Raw genomic sequence first — 22,260 nt, forward strand, 5'->3', positions numbered from 1 at the left:
TAGTGATATGTGAGAGTAAAAGTATTTTCTGAGCTGAACTGAACTGAATTGAATTAAACTGAAAATAAGTTGGGGAGAACAGACCCTTATTAAGAGATGGATGTAATATAAGTGAAATTTGCGAATATTGTAAAAGTAAAATCGTCGCAAGTAAAAAGAAACGAATGAAGTATACAGTATAGTATTAGAATTTTTTAAAAATGAAAAACTATAGTGGAAAAGGGGCAAAGTAGGTAACGCACAAGAAAGCGAAGGACAAAGTAAAGTACTTCCTCAGACCCCAAAAGTACTCAAACTTCGTCGGAAGAACCTTCTATCTCAAGTCATCAACTCATCATCGTCTTCTTCTTCTATATATCCGCAACTTTTTCTCCATTTCTCACTCTTCCCAAATCACGGAATTACTTTCCCTCATTCTTCGCCTTCAATTTCAAGGTAAGACGAGCTTAATTTTTCTCTCTCCTCTAAATTTAAGATTCATCTTACTCTATATTCTTTGATCTGCGTAGTCAACTTTTCTTTGACCTTTTTTTATTGCTTCAAATCTTTGGATTATACTTAATTTAGTCGGTGTTTAAGATAATCAATTATCACTTTCTGTGTATTAGTTGAATTTCGTTTTGGTTGTTTTGTACCTAATTTGATAATTTCGATCAAATGTTCTTATAATCTTGAATTTTTGTTGTTTATTGCTTGGACTTTTCTAGGTCTTTGAACGCTGAAATTTCTTTGTTCCTTCGTTTTGCGAGCACAATTTGCTGAAAATTTGGTATTAATTGAATGATTTGGTGTTTCTTTAACTCTTTGAAATTTCTTACGTACGTTTTTTCTGTATGTGTCGAATAATCTTTATATATAATATACAGTTTCTGTTGTTATTGCTGTTTTAATTGTTGTTGCATATTTCTTGATTTATATCACTTTTTCCAGATTATAACGTGTTTGACGAGTTATTAGTTGACTTGGAATTATCTGTTGATATTGTAATTGTTCAGTTTTGTGTTCAACTGGATTACGTCTTGAATATTTGCTGGTTTGTTTAACATTAATTAGGGGAGAGTTGTCGTTGCTGCCGCTGCCGCTGCTTTGAGAAGTAGTGCTGGTTATATTTTGTAGTTGGTGTTGTATTTGGAGAGGTTTTAAAGATGAGTGATAACTTGATGGATAAAGTGACCTCTTTGGGTGAGCGTCTAAGGATCGGTGGGAGTGAGGTTAGTAAGAAAATGAGTGCTGGTGTGAGTTCTATGAGTGACAAAATGAAGGAACTATTCCAAGGGCCGAATCAGGCAGATAAGATTGTTGAAGAGGCGACTGCAGAGACCCTCGAGGATCCGGATTGGGCCACTAATCTTGAGATATGTGATATGATTAATCAGGAGAAAGTCAGTAGTATTGAGTTGATTCGAGGAATTAAGAAACGGATTATGTTGAAGATTGCGAGGATTCAGTATTTGGCTTTGGTCTTGCTTGAAACTGTTGTTAAGAATTGTGAGAAGGCATTCTCTGAGGTCGCGTCTGAAAGGGTTCTTGATGAGATGGTAAAGTTGATTGATGACCCTCAAACTGTTGTTATGAATAGAAATAAAGCACTTATGTTAATCGAATCCTGGGGGGAGTCCTCAAACGAGCTTAGATACTTGCCTGTTTTTGAAGAAACATACAAGGTATGACCGAAATTTTAGATGCATATTCATCTTTTGTCCTCTTTGCTTTTGATTGGAATGATGTTATCTTTCATTGTATTTTTCCATCTTCTGCCTGCTGATGATTAAGGAAGTCCTTAGTATAATACATAAGAGTGCATCTAAAATTCGAGCTTTATCACCTTTGTCACTTTTTTAAAATTAAACAAAGTACACTGTTTTTAAGCGATAACTTTGGTAAATCACTTCTGGTTAAGTACTTCCAGACTAAATAAAGGCAATATTTAATCGAGAAGTTCTTCTGAACAAAATATATTTCTTGAACTTTTATTTTATTGAAAGCTATTCCAGCTTTTTTACATCTCAAATCATCAATTTTCCCAAACAAAGGGTTCTGTAATGTGGAGACCTTGAAAATGGTTGTACTATGTAATGTGTACCTTCTATTTCTCTGCACGTCAGCAATGTTTTGTCTAATCATTCTCAGTATTATTCCTGAATTAGGGTAATTGTGAGTTCTCCTTTCTCCGGTGAACAATGGTTTCTCTTATCCACTTTTTCTTCCTTGTTATGGAAGTTCATGGTTGATGATGTTGATTGGGTTTAAAAGTGCTCTTAAGTTTGACATACTGCCAGCATAATGCAGAACTTACATACTACATTTCACATGCTTTCTAACATTTTATTCTTTGCTCTAAAAGAGCTTGAGGTCAAGAGGAATTCGGTTCCCAGGGCGTGATGATGAGAGCTTGGCGCCTGTATTTACTCCTGCACGCTCTGTCCCCGAAGCAGATGTTAATGCAAGTCTTGAACAGCATAATGTTCCTGTACAAGGCTTCTTAGCTGAAGACTCAAAAGAAGCATTTAATGTGGCTAAGAATAGCATCGATCTACTTTCAACTGTTTTATCATCTTCTCCTCAACAAGATGTACTGCAGGTATCTACAACCTTCATCTCTGTTACTCTTGTCCACTAAAATTAATATGAATTTGGCTTCTGCTAGAGCATCAAATGTTTCTCTAGAGACTAGGATTGTGTTAAACAATTAACCTTATTGAGTGATTGAATTTACGGATCATGAACTTTGAGAAGCGTACTTTGCTTTGTGATGATGGTATATGCATACAATATATAGTATAGACTGTTTTTCATGATGTAGTTTTGTTAATAATTGCTGTATTAACTTTTTACATGTTCTGTTTGATTACTGGATCGTGTGACACTAGGTTGTGCCCTTGCTGAATAGTATGCTACGCACAATTGCACATGCTGTAGTCAGCAGTATAGGTTAGGGAGCTCTAGCAGGTAATCAGCCGAGCTCTCCAGGATTCTTTACTAGATTCAGAGACCAGCTACCATGTTCTTTTCCTGGAGGTTTAGGTTCCTGTTTGGCGTTTATAAATTATTGGTGGCTAACAGGACATATACTATGTAACTCATGCACTATTACAGGCAGCTTGCTGAATCGTTTTATTATTTCCTAGAGCACCATTCATACCACCTGCCTGAATCTTTTTATTTTTTTGTGGCACTATTCAATGGTTGATGAGTGATGGATGATGAAGGGTTGGGGGCGGGGACCTTCTTCTATTCTATATATTGATTTTTTTGTCTCTTGACTCTCAAGGTTTGGCATGATATAGTTAGGGAAGTAATTACTAATTAGATTGATGATAAAGAAGAACCAATTTCCATTTCTAAGGTAGTAGTTTTTGGTTACGATTTACGAGCAATCTAGTTTGAGTCCTTGGCTTAAAATTTATCATAATTTTAAGCTTGAAAATTGTTCTCCAGGACTACTTACTATGGTTAATTTCACAACCATTAGCTATATAGTGTCCACCATGTGCCTTTTTCCGCCCCTTCTTAAAGACATCTCTGTCCTGTTGTGCGATATTTTGTAGCTCAGTTGTAGATGTTAGCATTGAAGGGTTTTTTTAAATGGGTATTTTTTATTTTGGCCACTTAGATATATGTGGCAGATGAACATAGATGCTTTGCTTGTAAAAAATACCTAACATTATGAAAATGAGTTTAAGATATATATTTGTTGTCAAATCCGTGGTTCCAAGCTTCATGTCTTCGTTTGCACCCTGACTGAGCTGATATCTTCCAGTTGCTAAGGTTGTTGTCGAACCCAAAGCTTTCAAAACAAGGATTCTTGGTCTGTTGGGCATCAATTAGCATACTGGTCAATATTTTGGTAGCTAGTTAGGAGTTTGATTTGACCAAGGCTTCTTGGTTGGATGTGCATTTGAATGCAGTAGAAATAAAAAACTTGTTCGTACGTTTTCCCTGTACCATCTTTTGTTGTGACTTGTGAGTATGAGGGTCGATTTCGTTGGCTCTATGATGGTAGAAATGCAAGCTATAACTGGTATGTACATGCTTGGAAGTATATTCAATTAGCTCTTGTTTCAAGTTTCATAGCGCCCTGCTTTGGACGGTCATTTCTTTGTGCAGGGCTGTATCTGTTGGCTCTGGCGTTACACTTCTTGGTATGATGTCCATATTTTTTGCAATCAATATCGTAAAAAATCAAATTTAAGTGGTCCAATTATTTTATAATTTGGTCTTTCAAAATCCACACTTTTTAAAGATGTTTAACGTTTAAGTGTCTTTGGGCGCTTTTTTATTTGATGTACACCATCCAGGGATCCCTTTATGGACTTTCTCCGATCTCACCTCATATCTGTTATAAACTGAGATTTGATAAACAGAATGAAGAGATTAAGGTGGACTTTGAACAGATGATTTGAGAATTATAGTAACGAAGGATAGTTAGCAAGCATTCGAGAGGCTTGATTACTCTCAAGTAAAGTAATTGCAAACTGAACCCTCACTACATTCCACATGCCTTCCCTCTCTCCGATCTCTTTTTCTTTAATGGGAATCTGACTCTCTTTTCCCTCTTCCTCCTCTAATTCATTGCCTCCTCTTCAAGCTAATCATGCAATACCTGTACTACCCTACTAACTAGTTCGGTTCATTACAATATCTATATGTGAATTTGCAGTAGTATCTGGGAAATATAATATTATAATTACTTTGTTTTTTGTTTTTCGGTTGTCTGTCATGAGAGAACCACTGTACGGTTCATTAACTGCCCAGATTCATGCAGGCTAAAGATGTTAAAACAGAGTTAAAATAATCATGGGAATTCTCATCTGACCACTACTACTAATGATGTGTGCCTGTGACACAAGATTGAATTCCATGTCTTTTGCATAGGATTCTTTAGCGTTCAGATTAAACTTTTACGTTTTGTGTGAAATAAATTTTCCGCAGACAGCTGTTAATCGTCATTTCCCAGTATTGCTAACGGTCAGTGTTAGTGCTTGTTCTAAAATTGATCATTGTACCTTTCTTTGTTTTGGGTATTTGCATTCTGTGCTCTGTTTCTGTTTCCCGTTATTTCTTGGTAGTTAATTGCTACCCAGTATACATGCTCTGATATGTGCTTGTACTGCTTGCCTGATAGTCTGGGTTTTCCCCTCTGTGGCAGGATGACTTGACTACAACGCTGGTACAGCAGTGTCGACAGTCCCAGTTCACTGTTCAGAGAATCATTGAGACCTCTGGTGATGATGAGGCTCTCCTTTTTGAGGCCCTTAATGTAAACGACGAGATCCAGAAAACCCTTTCCAAATATGAAGATATGAAAGAGACCTCTACTGTCCCGTCAGTACCAGAGGTAGCTACAATTCCAGTTGCTGTTGAACCTGAGGAGTCACCACATGCTGGCAAAGAAGATGCACTTGTTAGGAGACCAGCGGGATCCCGAGGCAATTCTCACGGTGGACAACATGATGACATGATGGATGATCTAGACGAGATGATCTTTGGCAAGAAGTCTGGTACCAGTACCACATCAGATGTTAGCGGCATCGAGCCCAAGAAACCAGAGTCAGCAAAAGACGACCTCATTTCCTTCTGACCTTTACATCTATGATTGGGGGGTTTATCTTGGTGTTCTATATTGGTGTTTGATGTCGGACATTTGTTTGAGACTAACATGAATATATGCATAAGAACTTTATAAATGTGAGAAGAATTTTATTGTGTCTGGAGTAGCCGCTCTTCTGTAAGTAGATTCATCTTGGATACTTTGGATTGTAAATCCAGTAATCTTTAAGTCATTAGGAGTTGTGCTTTCGTTTTGCATGAATTTTATGTATTGTGCCATTCGTCGATTATTTTATTGTGTTGAGCAAAAACTTGATAGTTTGTTCTTGTTGCTCGGGCAAAACTCAAAAATTAAGCAGGATGTACACTGTACAGTAAATCTTCTTGCTTTTGAACAATATGTAATACTCCCTCTGTCCCACAATATAGTGCTTACTTCTTATTTTTCACGGGAATTAAGGAAAATGAAATGAGCGGTAGGATTTCCAAAAATATACTTCCTCTGTTTCTAAATAAGTGCAACACTTCTTGTTTTCACGTTTGCCAATGCATTATTTTAACCATTAATATCTTTAATTATCAATAAGTAAAAATTATAAAAAGTTGATATTAAAAAAATTCACATTCAGACGAATCTAACAAGATCTCACATGACTATGTTTTTCCTAAACTGTAAATCAACAAAGCTAATTAAAGTTTAAACTGTGAATAGTAAACACTATGCAAATGTTACACTTATTTAGAAACGGAGGAAGTATTTAATAAAGTGCTTTTTTGATACTTTTGTATTGAAACTAGTTATTTACTATCTTTTTCCTTTAAATAAAATCAAAAGGCAATAAATGTTCTTTGGAATGGTGTAAAGCAATAAATGGGGTCACATGTTTTGAGAGAAAAGTATAATTGCATTTCATCCGATGATTTTCAAGGTTCTATCTTGTTCTTGATAACTTTTTAGTTATACTATACAGATGATTTTACTGTTTTCTTTCGATCAAGATTTATAACATTGACAATGTTAAAATAAAAAAATTTGAAACCTGTTGCAAACCCACAAATGGGATATTTAACAAAATTAATCAACCAGGAAAACTAGATCACTAATACTTGATAACCAAAATTGTTGAATAATGAGAGATCAAAATTCCATCAACAAAATTCTTGGTCATCCAAATTGTCATCTTACACAATATGAAGTGTTAAAACTTCATAACAAACTAGTTTGAAGAACTGAGCTGGAATTGGTTAGCACTCTTCGCTTTCCGGCTTCTTTTTTTTTTTTGAAACGGGGTTACACGAGCTTTTATTATAATAAATCAATGTCCACCAAAGCAGAAATGCTCGGAGGAAAGAAACCCATACAAACAAGTTCATCACTATTCACTACCTCTTGTATATGATCTAGCCACCATATGAGCTACGGTGTTACAAGATCTTTTGACATGAGAAAAGATAGGATCTTTTGGTTAGCACTCGTCGTGCCCCAAGTTGAATGTAGTTAGAAAGCATGATCAATAGGTATTGAGAAGAAGTATTAGGAACGACCAATCACAAAACAGAAGATCAGATTCTGTCAAATAACAAACCCAGAAGATCAGAAACTGTCAATATAACCCAACCAAAGGAGAACAATGTCACAAAATCAAAGTTCTCTTGCTAAAAATTGGACTAATAAACAATCAAATAAAGTATTTTTCAGAATTTGTAACTGGGATCAAAATTGAAACCTATTCAAGCCCAATTCTACAGATAGGATTTTTCTTCATGAGTCCCAGATCAACCTGAAAGACAAGAAAAAGACATTGTTGATACTGAATGCCACAAGATTTGTCGTAGTAATTTAGAATATTGTAAGAATAAATGTCAAATGTACCTTATGCCCGAACAGATCCCTTATGTTATCTATTCCATACAAGATCATCGTAGGCCTGCAGAAGAGAAGCTAAGTAACTAAACAATCCCTCTTTCCACGATGCTCAAATACAAATTACAACGTTTGTAAATAGGACACAATTGTATTTACGTTTGTAAATAGGACACAATTGTATTTCTTAAGTTATAACAACAGCCACTTTGTGTTTGTTTATCACAATTTAGGGGGAGTTTGGTTAGGGTGTTACAAGAAAGGGAAAGGGAGAAGACTGATTTCATTCCCTCAAAAAGTTGTTTGGTTGGGGTTACTTTGATTCTCCACCCCCCTCCACTTAGAAACAGGGGTAAGGGAAACCACTTTTACCACCCATTGTCCCATTTCACTCCCACAAACACCCCCACAACCACCAACACTGCCCGGAATCCTCACACCAGAAAACCGCCCAACCACCACCGGAAATTTTCACCGGAAAGTTCAACATCCACCAAAAAATTTCCACGACCCGTTCGGAAACCAGCCCTGCCACCTACAAACACCACCAAACGACGACAAAAGAAGGGGGCATCGGCGAAGAAAGAGCGGAGGGTTGGGGGCAGAGTCGGCGGCCGCTAAAGAGGGGAAGGAAGGCGACTGCGGTGAAAGAGGGGAACAGGGACGCGGCAAGGCTGTTTAATTTGAAAGAGAAATTGTGGTGGTGTTATATTAGGGTCTCCATTACATATTTTTAAACAAACAACCTAGTATATCTAAGGGTTTTGCTTTCTACTCTCCTTCTTTCCCTTTTCTCCTTTGTGAGCCAAATGAAGCCTTATTCTTAGAGCCTTATCAAACATGGGTAATTGTCTATCTTGTATTCATTATCAGAGAAATGGAACCACAAAATGAAGTAACTGTTAAGCAAATGATAGCCGTTTTGCTCTCACCTCTCAAGGGACAAACCCCATGCAACTACACGAACATCATCGGGAAGTCCCATAGGAAGCAACATCTCGGGTCTGAACATGCCAGAATTCCCTATCTCCACCCACTTCCCGAAGCCTTCATGATAACTGGCATATGAAAGATCATAGATATTAATATTAGTGCAAAGTTTGGCAAATTCGCTAAGCATAGATAGCACGTTCCAACCAGTCCAGACCGGGTCTGGGCACCCCCAGTTCCTTGCCAAACAGGTCACATAAACCGATGGTATGTGAAAGTGAGAACAAAGGCATCCAAGAAAACATAAACTCCTTGAACAAATTTGAAAATGCAGCCTCTATCCTCATTCGACATAATTATAGCAATCTTGAGAATCCCCTTACCTGAATATCTCCATGCTAGGTTCAGTGTAAGGGTTGTAAGCAGGTTTGAAACGAAGTTTCGTCATTCCTGCACAAATTATCAAAACGCTTATTCATATCGCTACTAGTCATCCAGGTTAAGAAAGAACATTTCTCAAAGCTATAATATACTTTCATAGATACATAATCAATATGTTAAAAATAATGCTGCATAGCATCCAACCAAAGCTTTGTTTATGATATGTGTTTACTTTCCAATCTCACTTCATGGAAGTTGTCAGACAACAAGATTTAGGAAACAAGCGAAATCCTACCTAGACGAGAGAAGAAGTCGTGCAGTACGCCGATAAGATCTCCTAAGGTGAGCCCTCGATCACATATAAGCCCTGAAACGAGAAAATTTATAATCAGCCAATCAGGTTATGAATTTACAGAGAAAATTTAATTATATTTTCAAAGAAATTATTGATAAAGCTAAATCAAAGGTACTTTGGGCACGCTCATGAACGTTAAAATTAAAGAGAGCTATACAAATTCATTTATTCTTTTAATTTTAAAACGATAGGCTGGAACAAATATCTTTTTTGAACTTTAACAATGAATTTGTAGAAAATGTATACTCATCTACAATGAGAAGATCATCTTGTTGAACTTACTGGAAGAAGATTATTATTTAATAATCAACGCAAACGCTTGATCATTAAAATTTGCAGCCGAAGTTGCCAGAGAAATATGGCAAATTATTCAAAACAGAGGAAGAAAGTCTTGGCACAATAAAATGACAGCAGACAGAAATCAGACCATGTCAAAATATTCAATGTAAGGTGCCAACTTAGCTAGCTACTAAGACATAAATGACTTGTTCACCTTCTATCTGATGGAATTCAGCCAAATGTGTCCTATCAACTGCTTCATTTCTGAATACACGATCTATTGAAAAGTATTTCTTGGGGGCGAATGGTTTCTACAAGCATAAGAAAAGACGTAATCATAAGAAAGATATACATTATTTGAAAAGTAAATTATTGTAGGAAAAATAAAACGGACATGAAATTGCTTAATGGAGAAAATTATGCAAAAAGAACTCGTCACATCCCAAGTACGTTTAAGACCTAATAAGATGATTCTCTCTCTTAAACCCATAACAATCGTAACGCTATGCATCAATGACCATAATAGGGGCGCGAGAGGGCCCACCAGAGATGAGATTCAATTTTCTAAATTGTTAAGCACTTGCATGCTTTTACATATATTAACATGAAGACTAAAGTATATAAATGCACACACTCACACACATAATTTCTGTATGTGCATGAAGAAACATATACGAAAACATGAGTGCTTCTGTTTAGGTGAATGATATATCAGTATAATTGTATATCTATTATCGCCCATTTATTGCCAAAAAAAGAAAGGGTTAGAACAGCATAAACAAGTGGGAGAACAGGAATCTAGAAGGAAATTTGAATCAATAGTCCCTTAAATAATTGGCATTGATCACCAAAGAATATGAACAAAGAGTTCCTGAAAAAAGGATCACGAAAAGCAAGGTAATTCATCTCCTTTGAAGCAAATCTTATACCGCCTCAGCTCCATCTCTAACTGATGGGTGACATTTGGTCAGGGTCATTTTCAAAAAGCTAAAACTAAAATGGCATATATATGTCTTTATTTGAAATTTTAGGTCCTCGCCATGAATCATGATACAAAAAGTTCTTTTCTATTTAATAATCCCTCCGTCCCATAATATAGTGCTTGCATTCCTTTTTGGGTGTCCCAAAATGTTGTGCCTATTTCTTTTTTATCAATTTGTTTGGACTAAATTATCCTTTATTTCTACATAAAACTTTCCAAAATACCCCCTACTTTCTTTTAAAATATGTGTTCCTATTTATTGTTTTACATCATCCCAAAGAATATTTATTGCTCTTTCATTTAATTTTAAAGGAAAAAGAAGAAAAAAACTAGTTCCAAGACAAAAATGCCCAATAGACATTTACTTAAATATATATATTTTTGTGAAATCCTAAAACTCCTCCCATTTTCCTTAATTCTTGTGAAAAATGAGAAATGAACACTATATTATGGGACGGAGGGAGTAGAATGTAACATTAAGGATATTATAGAAAGTTCCACTTACTAAATCTCTGAAGTGTTCTGTTATTATGGGATGGCAGTGAAAAGAAAAAGTAGCCAATGGCTTACAAGCGAGGGAGAACTTCCTAGCAATATAGGTTATACAGAATAAAATGACATACTAAAGGTTATATTGCTTTTGTGCACGTAATTGTTCAATAACAGCATAAAAGTTAAAAACATTCAATTTCCGATAGACATAAAACATTTAGGGTAAGTTTGGCAGGTAATTATTGGAGTAATTATGTACAGGATGTCACACATATCAATGTCCAAGATAATGTTTGTCCACCTACAAAAATCTTCTTGTTCTACATGTATTTCCATTACCATCCATTCCCATTCTAGGTGGTATTGAGTGGTAAATGAAATTTAGGAGTTATTTGCCATGGACATTAGCATAGGAATTCCCTTACCAAATTACACATGATCTCATTACCAGCGTCCGCCTTTCATTACTGTCTAGCAAACCGGAATGACATAATGATTTATGATGCCAAACAAACAACTTTCTAAATAAAATACAAGAGAACTCTAGTGACAAGGTGAAGGGTTTAGCTGTTATGAAAACATTGCATATATATGGCTGCGTCATTCCCAGCATAAATTACCTTTGCTAGTGCATATAGCATTCTTGAAGAAACAGCCGTTGTATGTGTTCGCAAAAGATTTTTGTTTGCTTCCTCTCTTTTCCAGTCATATCCATAACTACAATAAACATAGTCCATAAATGAAAAAAAATAAAAATGCAAAGGACAGCACAAAACTTATAACAGTAATTGGTGTGACAATTCTTTGATCCAGTGACAAAATTTTCGCAAAAAAAATGCAGAATCTAGGTACTGTAAGGGTGTTTGCTCTTTGAAAGACTGCAAGAGTTTGATTACTTTTAGGTTTTATAAACACAAGGGAAAGAAAGAAGAAAATACTAGTATCCAATTTGATCAAAATTAAAGTAACAGGTCTACTAGAAGACTGAGGTAGAACAAAACAAAGAAAATGAAATATCTACCCTCTGGACTCGTAACCACCAGATTCATGAACGCGCTTTACCCTCTCAACATAATCTTCAGGCAGCCAATTTGTAGTGGAAGGAGCTGCGGAGTAGCAATACAAAATTGAATAAGCAAGATGAACAATATATGAAGTTGCAAACAACTGCCATCCCCATATTTGTGCAAGAACATTTTAGAGGAGAGACGTCAAGCCTTTAAGATGACCCCTTGTGGGAAGGCAGAAAGGCTATTCAACTATAATATTAGTGCACATAATATCACAACTTTCCACCATGCATTTAGATTAACCCAGGCTCCCAGCACATCATTCACTTAAGGCCACAAATAAGATCCTTCTGCAACCTATAGCTGGCGAAGCAGGATCTAAGGAGGGCAAGATTGCTCAGACTTTCAAGAACTGTCACTGAAGAATATGTTGAAAAATGCTGAGAAAATGTGATACAAGAAAACAACAAATGAAAGTATTAACAGATGCTATAAACAGGAAGAATCGCAACAAACCTTTGAGAAAGAAAGTGTCATGCGAATCACGAGCTGGGTGTTGTTGTGGCTGGAACAACGCATCAAAGTTCCAAAAGCTAATAAAAGCAGAATAAGCAAAATATTTTAAACAAGGGTCGCAATTATAACATATTTAAGGGGGCTAGAATAAAATACTACGCAATTATAAATCATGTAACATCTTTTCTTAATGTATATTATCAATTTTATCTCCTGTCAATATTTTGTCTAGACATCAACTAAAGCTATGTCTCCCAAAAGAGACGTTATTTTTATTACTATATTCTTATACCCCGCAATGTGCAGCACCATCCGCACCATTCTAAGTTTGCAATACTGTCTCTGAAATACCAAACCATTGATGCTTTTGAATTTCTAAAGTAAGAGACATGGAACCCGTCCCTACACAAATGCATTGTTTTCATCCATCACCTAGTACTGCATTGTCCAGTTTCCAAGTTGAAAGTAGTAGTGGACTAGTGGTAACCATGCTTTTCCAAACACATTAACCACTCAGTTAACCACAAATGTTGTGATGCCAAATCCAAACCTCAGCTGACTTTCAAGAAACTGCTATTCATGAGATGGTAATGGTATAGATGAGCATGTGGGTTTCGATAATCTACTTGTCAAATTCTCGTAAAGAGAAAATCCAAGCATACCCTAACCTTGGATGTATCCCTTTCAGAAACGATAACTAATATGATTGGAATTCATCCTTCTGTCAAACACTCAAATCAAGAAGACATCCACGTTTCTGTTCCAAGAACAAACCACAAGAAGAGTGAATACAGCCAATATTGTAGAAATCTACTTCAATTGTAGCAAAGGGAGCCCCTTCACTAATCATTCTCCTCAAAGGCCTTTAACTCATCAACTATACACACTGCAAATAGGACAACTGGGAAACTCTCAACACAGATTAGCCCTCACTAAAAAACAAAATGTTGGTTGACCGGTGATGGGACCATTGATACTTCATTCCAGTATATAGAATATACAACAGGCTGCTCCTTACTGGACATCACTTCACACGTGGTGCTGTGGAACCAAGAGGCAACCGAAACTATTCATTAACCACTAGTCACCATTAAATCATTGTAAATGAAACAATGGAAATGGAGTACTCTCTTCAAGGCAAATAACTTCTACAACTTTCAACTTCCTATGGCTATCATACAGAACATAACATGTCATATGCCGTGATGCTTGCATTAGAAACTATAATTGATGGAACAAAATATGAAGCAGTGAGAATCTTGGTTACAAGTCATAGGCAAAATCATATAGCAATAGAAATGGTAGGTTTTGAAAGACTTTCTTCAAATCCATAAAGTTAGAAGTCTGATGAGTGAAATTTATCTCACTAGTATTAACTTGGTTTATTTCCTATTTTAGTTTCTTTAACCCTTAATTTCGCCTCTTTTTCTACCTAACTTTCTCTAAGCATATATATACATGTATTTGCATCCCCCTCCCCTACTCTTCCATTTGATCTTTGATGTGTAGGAATTCAAGTTCCTACAAGTTTAAAAGGGAGCAAAAAGGGAAGCAAAGAGGAAGAAGCTTTCCCGGGAAGCCCAAAGCTTGCCCGAGCTCCCATCAGCCCGCCTGGGCAAGACACCCACCCAGGCTATCAGGCCGCCCCCGCCGCGGCTCTTCAGGAGCCAAACTTCCTTCCTCTTTCTGGAGGTACGGTGCATGCCCGGGTGCATTGCTCAAGCCAGGTCACCCTGCACAGCCCGAGCTCTATCCCGGGCTGCCCGGGCTCCCTCACACAAGCCCGCACAGGCTATTGTCCGTCGGGCCTTTTTTCGCGTTTCTTTTCCTTCACGACGTTTGTAATTAGAGGTATAAATACTCCCCTACCCTATTATGGAAAAGAATTCAAGTTTTTAGAACCCTAAGCTTAGCTACTAGTGTAGAAGAGAGAAAACTTGCCTCAAGAGGTGTAATTTGGAGATTGAAAATCAATGAACAGTGATGAATTTCTTTGAAGCTCTTGTTTCTTTAGTAACCTCTCAATCCTTTCTTTCTTTCTCATGTTATTTATGTATTTCTAGTTTGCTATTTTCATGCTTTAGTTTCATGTTTTCATTGCTTACTCTTCATGTTTCATAGTTTAATCTAGATTGAAGTTTCCATCTTTTTAGTTTCTTTTTGTTTGTTCTTTAGATTTTATTTTGTCTTTGCTTTAAAGTCTTGATTTTGGGTTTTGCTATTTTCGGATTGGTGATTTATTGCTAGTTTTTTCATGTTTAGGATGTTTGCTAGTATAATAGATAGTGAGTAGTTCATTAACTAGGATTGGGAGTAGCTCAATCATTGTTTCCATTCTATATTCACGAGTAGAGTTTGTTGGGGTTGTTATGTTTGGAATTTGCGCATTTTCAATCATTAATGTTGATTGTTAACTTAGTTGATGTGAGCTCCGTCACCTTTTGATTCATTTGTTGCCCCTTAATAATTTATTTTTAGGTGGTTGGCCTTCATGAATAATTGATTAGTTGTTATACATCACTTGTTGATTTGTATTGAATTAGGTTCGACTTCAATTCCTCACTTGGCCTAGTAGGTGATAACACTTGGAAATATAGGTTTTGTTACTATAATTAGGAATTTGAACTCCATAAGAAAGATTTTAGAGGTGTTTAGGATTGTTTATTCTCTTTGCATATCCCCTTTACATATTGATCCTCATAGCTCTACTTGATTTTTGGATGTGATTCGTCATTGTGGTGTTCTCCCACTCCGAGTGTTTTTCCTAATTTGATTCCATTACTTTTAATTACCTAGTTTAATAAAACTTGACATTTTCTTTGACTTAGCTTACTCTTAGTGACTCTACCTTTGTGAGATCTTTGATCCTTGTGGTTCGACCCTTAGCTTACCACTTGACTAATTTAGGTGGACAATTAGGACTTTTATTTGACATTAGGGGAATTAGCAACGACCTACTTTTACCCTTGTTCAAAGTCTCACTTATAAAAAATAGCATGACAGTATGAGCAACTTATAAATCAATCAACAATTAAGCGACAATAACAACATATATCAGCAAGTCAGATTGTTGAACCGATAGACAAAAAGGTACTAGATAAAACAACAGAGTTACCTGCTCTCGACAAAATTGTTTGTAGGCATTTCCTCAAAGCTGCGCAAGGAGACCAAGACAAATTTTATGAGACAAATCAATGAAGATGTAGAAGATCTTCCAAGAAATTGAATTCAAAGAATACAACACAACCATATAAGACAGGGAAGAATGAGATCCTACCCCATCTGGAGAAAAATATCTTTCAATTGCTTTCGTACCTGAAACATTGATGAAGTCAAAAGTGGTTCCAGAAAGATTACGTATTGACAACTCAAGAAATTGAGGATAATAAAAAAAATTACGAAAATCTAGTACATTCCATACCCTGACTGGTTCATTACATACAGCAGAAAGAGGCTTTCCAGCCCTTTCATCTGCTTCCCCACAATCATACTCTTTGTTCTACCGTAGAGTTTCATATCGACATATTTTATCAATTTAATTGTTTATTTCTCTTGGTTCTGTTCTAACATTTGACAAAGAGAACTAATTTTCAAATACATTCATTAAACCCAGAGATGTGACATTTGATTCTCATCAAGACACGACAAAGTAGCATGCATTAACATGAAACACATAATGACATGAGCTTGGAAACAACCCCGTATTATAACTAAGTCATACATACATAAGACAGATCGGAGCATCCAAATAGGAGCTTATCTGGTGATGGCCTGGGTGGACCACCCTGTTTGACTTCCATCTGGATCACTCTTTATGGTTTCCAGTACGTAGTACTCAGATAGAAGCAGAGAATGTAACTAAACATAGTGCAAGAAAACCTTCTAACCAAATAATCAGCATCCGACAGCCTCAATCACATATTAGTCAGTAAATCGCATTCAAGCTAAATATAAACTGTTTGCAACCAAATGCACATGGTGTGACACAACTATCTGCACAGGAGAGAATTCAGACAATGCTGACATCTAACCTTGAGTAATGGATGCAAATGACCACCTTCAGGTGGAAGACCTTTAGCATTAAAGTTGTATTCTTTGAGTTCCAGATCCTTCCATGCGCCGCTTCAAATAAAAAATTACAAACATTAGCAAGACAATAAGCAGGCAATAACAACCTTCTGGAGATGAATTCCCACCACCAAGTCAACAAGTCATAAGAAGTTGCCATAACAGCAGAATGTTATCTCACTTAGGCACTAGTAGAGGAAGAAACTTGATTTCGTGCTTTTATATCTAATTTCTAACATGAACAGTTATTTTTCCTTAATTTTTTGTGGACATATTATGCAGAACAAAAACAGCCCAGTAGCCCTAAATGGTTAATGCTCTTCACTTTATAAGATGGGTGTAATGCGCCATGAATTTGTAACATTCATACCTAAAATTGAGCATTACATAAAACAACTTTCCCCATGCAGATACATATGAGCGAAATACCTTTGCAAATGCTCTCGAGTCAGATCAGTTGCAGCTTTTTTTCTTTTCGGGGCATAATTTGCACCTTTTCTAATTAAGTATCCCTTCCACGTCCTAGCACATAAATAATAGCAGAGTAAATGGTTCTGATGTACACACAGTAGAAAAACAATCACAAGTAAAGTAAACAAGAAGCAGCTGCAATAATGTGCTTGTATAAAATTTCAGTTGAAAACAGAGAAAGTATAATAAGAGAGTAATCCTTACTGCAAGGTAATAAGTTTTCTCCGTTTGAGAGCATCAATGTCCTCATGCTCAACTATCTGCAGACAATAAAGTTACTGAATAAAACTATATGAATACATTAAAACAAAATTTACCCTCAAACCATAAAGCAAGACAGACAGATCATCAAAGACAAGCACGCACAAAGCACAACAGGTTAACCATAATACCTAAAAGATTAAAATATCTTACTTTACAAAATAATTAGTTTCACCATAGCAAAGATAACACTTTGAACTCTGAAGAAAATATATTAAAGAAAGAATTGGTAGAAAACAAGATGCCCCAGTCAAATAACATCAAAAAACAGAAATGAATCCGCTATTATTCATAAGACAGTTGTCAGAAATGGCATTCAACGTCGTTTCAAATTTATGGAAGCACCTCCACCATAGCAGAATTACAATATCCACAAACTATAACTACAAAATTTACAAACTAGTCAGAGGACATTGTTACAGTTCAAACATCGACACTCTGGAAAATGCTTCTACTTCCTAAGCCTAAGACCAAATGACATAAACCATTTCAGCAGTTGAATAACCCAGAGAGACCATCTCACCTCCCCAGCTTGTATCCGTACAAGCAGCTCCTTGATCTTGTCATCGACATGTTCAACCTACAGCAGAAAACTAAATTATATATTTATAAAATTCAAACTGCATAAAACTTAAACATACATAAAAAATACAAATATATTTGTTCCCGTAGAACATTTGTACCTCTCTACACCATAGCCACCACCACCTTAGAATGTCTCTGATAGTGAGGCCAAATATTATAACCGATATAAATGACAATGCAATAGCACATAACAGAACAGAGCGTTAAAAAAAATTGACAGACAAGAATTAGGTCTATACTGCATGCCTAATGTAGCACAACTTACAGGAAAACACAACTACCGTTTTCCTCCCTGAGTCCTCAAGTATAACCAAAAGATACATCTATGGTCCAATATCAGATATCTTATCTCCAACCGAAGGAAAGTGGAGACAAGAAAATATCAATGATAACAGAGAATTTAAGAAAAAAGGGAACAAACACAATATTGAAAACAAGAACAACAAAGTTGAGAGCTTCAGGAGCAATATACAAGAAATTTGCTGGCAGAATGGACACAGTTGAGTTTATAAAGCACTGATCTTTCCAACCAGAAACTAAAAGAAGTTCACCTTTCTAGATACTAATTGTTTTCCTCTCTCCACCCACTTATTCTTCATAGCCTGTGAGAACCCAATCTTATAAGTAGAAGGATCCACCTTTTTCTGCATCCAGCATGAAAATTACAATCAGATCACATTTCACAAAGACCTACTTCTATGGACAGAACATATCATATATGCAGCAATCAAAAACTGCCAACCTGAAGTTCATCAGGTGAGATACCCTCGGGTGGTATAGCTAAGAATAATTGCATTTCAGGAGATCCTGCAGCAGCATAAAGTTTTCCTTCATCAGTGAGAACCCAACTTTCCCTCTTAATATCCTGCAAAATCGCCAAGTACGTTAAGCTAAAAAAAATGCGATTAACTTCACAAAAAACCCTGTCCAAGCACAAAAATCTACACGCCAAGACAAAAAAAAATTCCTTCCACATGCCCTTTCTTTCATCAAGTTACATGAAGTCATTAACAGACTGATTGAGCAAATACGCACTCTTGTTCCACTTGCAACCAAAAAAACTACCAAAAAGCCATATTGAAGTTGCTAAAACTCACTGCAAATAAATTTCCATCAATTGTTCATAACGTAGTTTGGAAATGTCTAGGTTCTCGGATTTCTCATTGCTTTCGAGAAGCGAACAAAGCATCAGATTTCATGCCTTATAAGGGTCACTTATATTGTTCTCTTTTATATTGGTGTCCCCCCTACTATATTGAATTTCCCTTATCATCTGCAAATATGTTTCAAGTTGGCCTCCGGATTAAGGGGTCAATTCTAAGTTTGCTTCCCTCATAAAAAAAATCCATCAATAAACACACACAAAAACACCTTTTCTTTTTTTTTTTTGGTGAACAAGCGATATCATTAGATTAAGAAGTCATGGCAAATAGCCTATTACAATCCGAGTCTAAAAGCTCCATACAATAGTCAGGTGGTGCGATAATATGATGAATTACATTAAGATCACTTCAAAACACCTTTTCTTTAATCATCACTCATCAACAATATAATACAAAAATAAATTCTGCATACTAATCAACTTTCTGCCTTCTCCTATGAGATCTATCTCAATCAAAATTTCCTCACATTAAGGATCTCACATCAAATTCACATAAAAACACTATATATTTTCTCATCAAAACCAACATTAGAAGTTCAAAACGCCTCGAATTCAGTCAATGTAGCAACATTTTCTCCTCTTATCACACACAATTGAGTCTACAACTAAGCTGCTTTCAACCTTCTCAAATAACTTTTTCACCATATACGATGAATTACAAGTGAAATTCCTACTAAAAGTAACATTTTGAACAATTTTTTCAACATATGCTGCATAATTTCAGCTTCAGATAACTATCAAAAAAATCACTTCAATTCAATTCACAAAGCAATCATTCAGTTCCAAAAAAGTTGAACAAATGCGAGAAACCAAGACAAAACCTGAGCAACAACAAGTCCATAGGCATTAAGACTTTTGGTAACATTCACAATATCTTCGTGATCGATATTAAATTGAGCAGCGAAACTTCCAGAATCTGAAATTTCTTCATTCTTCTCCAAATATCCCAAAACAGCGTCTTCTGCCATCTATCTACTGCTCAAAAATCGCAACTTCACATTAAAAATAAAAAATAAAAATCGCAACAAAAATCGTCTAAACAAGTAGATTCATCTGAGGAGCAAAACAAGTACCTGTGTCACTGTGTGGGAAGCTGAGAGGTTCTAGGGTTGGGCACCGGCAAGATGTTGTACAACTAATACTATGATGCAAAAGGTCCGAAAATGCAACACTCTACCCTTGCACAAGTCAACCCGACTCGATGAAAAGGCTAAACATTTAACGTTCCGTTTGATAGTTGGTTATAAATAGTGGTAATGTCGTAATGGGAATGAGTTTATGGGGTGTTTGGCAATTAGAGTTTTGGAGCAAAAAGAGAGGTTTGGATCACTTTTAGAGTTTTGAGTCAAAAACTCTAAAAGGGGTGTTTGGTAAAAGAGAGTTTTAGATAGAGTTTTGAAATGAAAACTCTCAAAATGAAAAAACTCCTATTAGGAGCTTTTTCTTTAGAGGAATAGGTAGAAATGTATTTAATGACTTTTTTGCCCCTAATAATAATACTATACATATGTATTAAAATGTCTATAAATGTCATTTTACACAAATAAATGGCAATAAGTTTTTAGTAATAAGTTAATTTTTACCAAACACATTTATAAAAAAAAGTTGTCAAATCAGCAGTTAAATCTGCTGAATAAAAAAGTTAAAACTCTAACAGCAAACTCTAAACTCTAACAGCTAAACTCTAAACTCTATTTGCCAAACAGACCTATATGTAAATTTGTGAATAATGTCATTATTCATCTCCATGGTAATGCTAATTTGTCTTAAAGTATCTACTTCATATGTCTTTTAAAATTTTCTTTCCCATCCAATGCCACTTTGTACATAGTAATGAGTGTTAATTAAAATTGCTTCCCATTGGTAAAAAAAAAATCACAAGTTTAGGGCTGAGATTACTTCCTTGTGTAGAAAAAAATACAAATTTTGGGCTTTGAAAGTGACTCCCCGTGAAGATTTCAAGGGTCGTTCATTGTAATAATACATTTAAAATTCATTCTCATTACTATCATTTTTTAACGACTGCCAAATAGGCTGTTCAAATTCATTCTCATTACCATCATTTATTAACGACTACCAAACAGACGGTAAGAGTTGGGGGATAAGCTAAATTCCTACCCTTAAAGTTTTCCTAGAAGATAGATTAGGACCGATAAGTCAAACTTAACTTGGTATTATTATTAGCCTTATATACTTAATCACTACAAAAGACGTAACAAACATAAATTGCATTCAAGTATTATTATCAAACTAGTAGATAAATTCTCCAAATAGTACCTTGTTTAGGTAATAAATTTAGTATTAATAGTATGAAAAATCTGATTTACCATACTTACATCGTAATAACTATAAATAATTAATGTTTATTAAAAAAAATATCTTTTTATATTTCGTAAAATTAATACTCCATAAGTTGTAATCAACTCTAAGAAAATATACATAATATTATCCATAATTTCCTAGACTATACTTTAATACATTATTGAAAGAATGGAAAGAGAAGCGATAAATAAAATTATTATATAATAATAATAATAATCAATTTTCTTGTATTCAAGAATGTAATAAGCAAATGAATATTTCACTTAATATTGGTTGAACTAAAATTGTATGAGTTAAACCTTAGACAAATGCACTTAAACTAAGCTCGTCTAAAAATTGAATCAACTACGCCAGATAGAAACTTAAATGAAAAAGGTGGGACGTAATCAATTAAGGAATGTAATCAAAATAGGGCAAAGATAACTGTTAAATAAGTATTTACATAACAGTTTTGAGGTGTTATCCAAGTCAATGTAATGTAAAGTAAACATAACACATGACTAAAGTGTTATGTTTGCCATAGAAAACATAACAATCATTTATAATTCTTTCGTCGCTTTATCTCATTTGGCTCACCATTATTCTTCTCTCTCTGGAATTGTATCTGATGTGGCAGCGACACTTTATTCAAAATGTGTTCCAACACCCGACTTAGCATAATCGCGCACTCCTTCAGGACCTTCGCCATGATTAATTCCAGAATTATCTTTTTTTATATCAAGAATTATACTTTCAGCATAATTGAAGAGTAATAGAGGAGAGAGAACAATTTTAAGGTATAGATTTGTTCAATTTTGTTAGTTAAATTTATAAGGATAAATTCTTTGAAATATATTTAAGATCGATAAAAAAAGTAAGTTTGGAATCAAAATTCCAAAGTATTGCCAATGAACATTTAAATAACTTGTTTACCCACTAGTTAATTTAGAACTGAATATAAATAATTTAATTTTCGAAATTGAAATGAAGAAATTGAGATGAAATTAATATTTCCAAAAACTAACTAATGTATTTCAATGAACTTTTATCATA

General features: G+C 35.3%; 2 protein-coding genes across 4 annotated transcripts; one reads left to right on the forward strand and one right to left on the reverse strand.

Moving 5' to 3' along the window:
- Positions 1-276: 276 nt before the first annotated feature.
- LOC104888005 (TOM1-like protein 1) lies at positions 277-5,840 on the forward strand. Its single transcript, XM_010672810.4, has 4 exons — positions 277-435; positions 1,054-1,664; positions 2,345-2,581; positions 5,150-5,840. Exons 2-4 carry the CDS (start codon positions 1,146-1,148, stop codon positions 5,579-5,581), a joined length of 1,188 nt encoding a protein of 395 aa, XP_010671112.2. The 5' UTR covers positions 277-435; positions 1,054-1,145; the 3' UTR covers positions 5,582-5,840.
- Positions 5,841-7,128: 1,288 nt separating this feature from the next.
- Positions 7,129-20,134, reverse strand: LOC104888006 (phenylalanine--tRNA ligase alpha subunit, cytoplasmic). Of its 3 annotated transcripts, none has more exons than XM_010672811.4 (19): positions 19,980-20,134; positions 19,728-19,881; positions 18,487-18,609; positions 18,296-18,388; positions 17,683-17,739; positions 17,103-17,158; positions 16,857-16,949; positions 16,391-16,481; positions 15,637-15,674; positions 15,475-15,513; positions 12,360-12,436; positions 11,855-11,939; positions 11,454-11,550; positions 9,574-9,670; positions 9,021-9,092; positions 8,728-8,794; positions 8,347-8,472; positions 7,424-7,478; positions 7,129-7,331 (listed from the first exon to the last, which is right to left on the reverse strand). In XM_010672811.4, exons 2-19 carry the CDS (start codon positions 19,872-19,874, stop codon positions 7,278-7,280), a joined length of 1,467 nt encoding a protein of 488 aa, XP_010671113.2. In that variant the 5' UTR covers positions 19,875-19,881; positions 19,980-20,134; the 3' UTR covers positions 7,129-7,277. The 3 variants fall into 3 exon arrangements, with proteins under 3 accessions (XP_010671113.2, XP_010671115.2, XP_048496735.1); XM_010672813.3 differs by having other exon boundaries at positions 19,728-19,878; positions 19,980-20,122; XM_048640778.2 differs by having other exon boundaries at positions 19,728-19,898; positions 19,980-20,118.
- Positions 20,135-22,260: the final 2,126 nt, after the last annotated feature.

The sequence above is a fragment of the Beta vulgaris genome, chromosome 3 (genome assembly GCF_026745355.1).
Source record: "Beta vulgaris subsp. vulgaris cultivar EL10 chromosome 3, EL10.2, whole genome shotgun sequence".
NCBI classification, from domain to species: Eukaryota; Viridiplantae; Streptophyta; class Magnoliopsida; order Caryophyllales; family Amaranthaceae; genus Beta; species Beta vulgaris.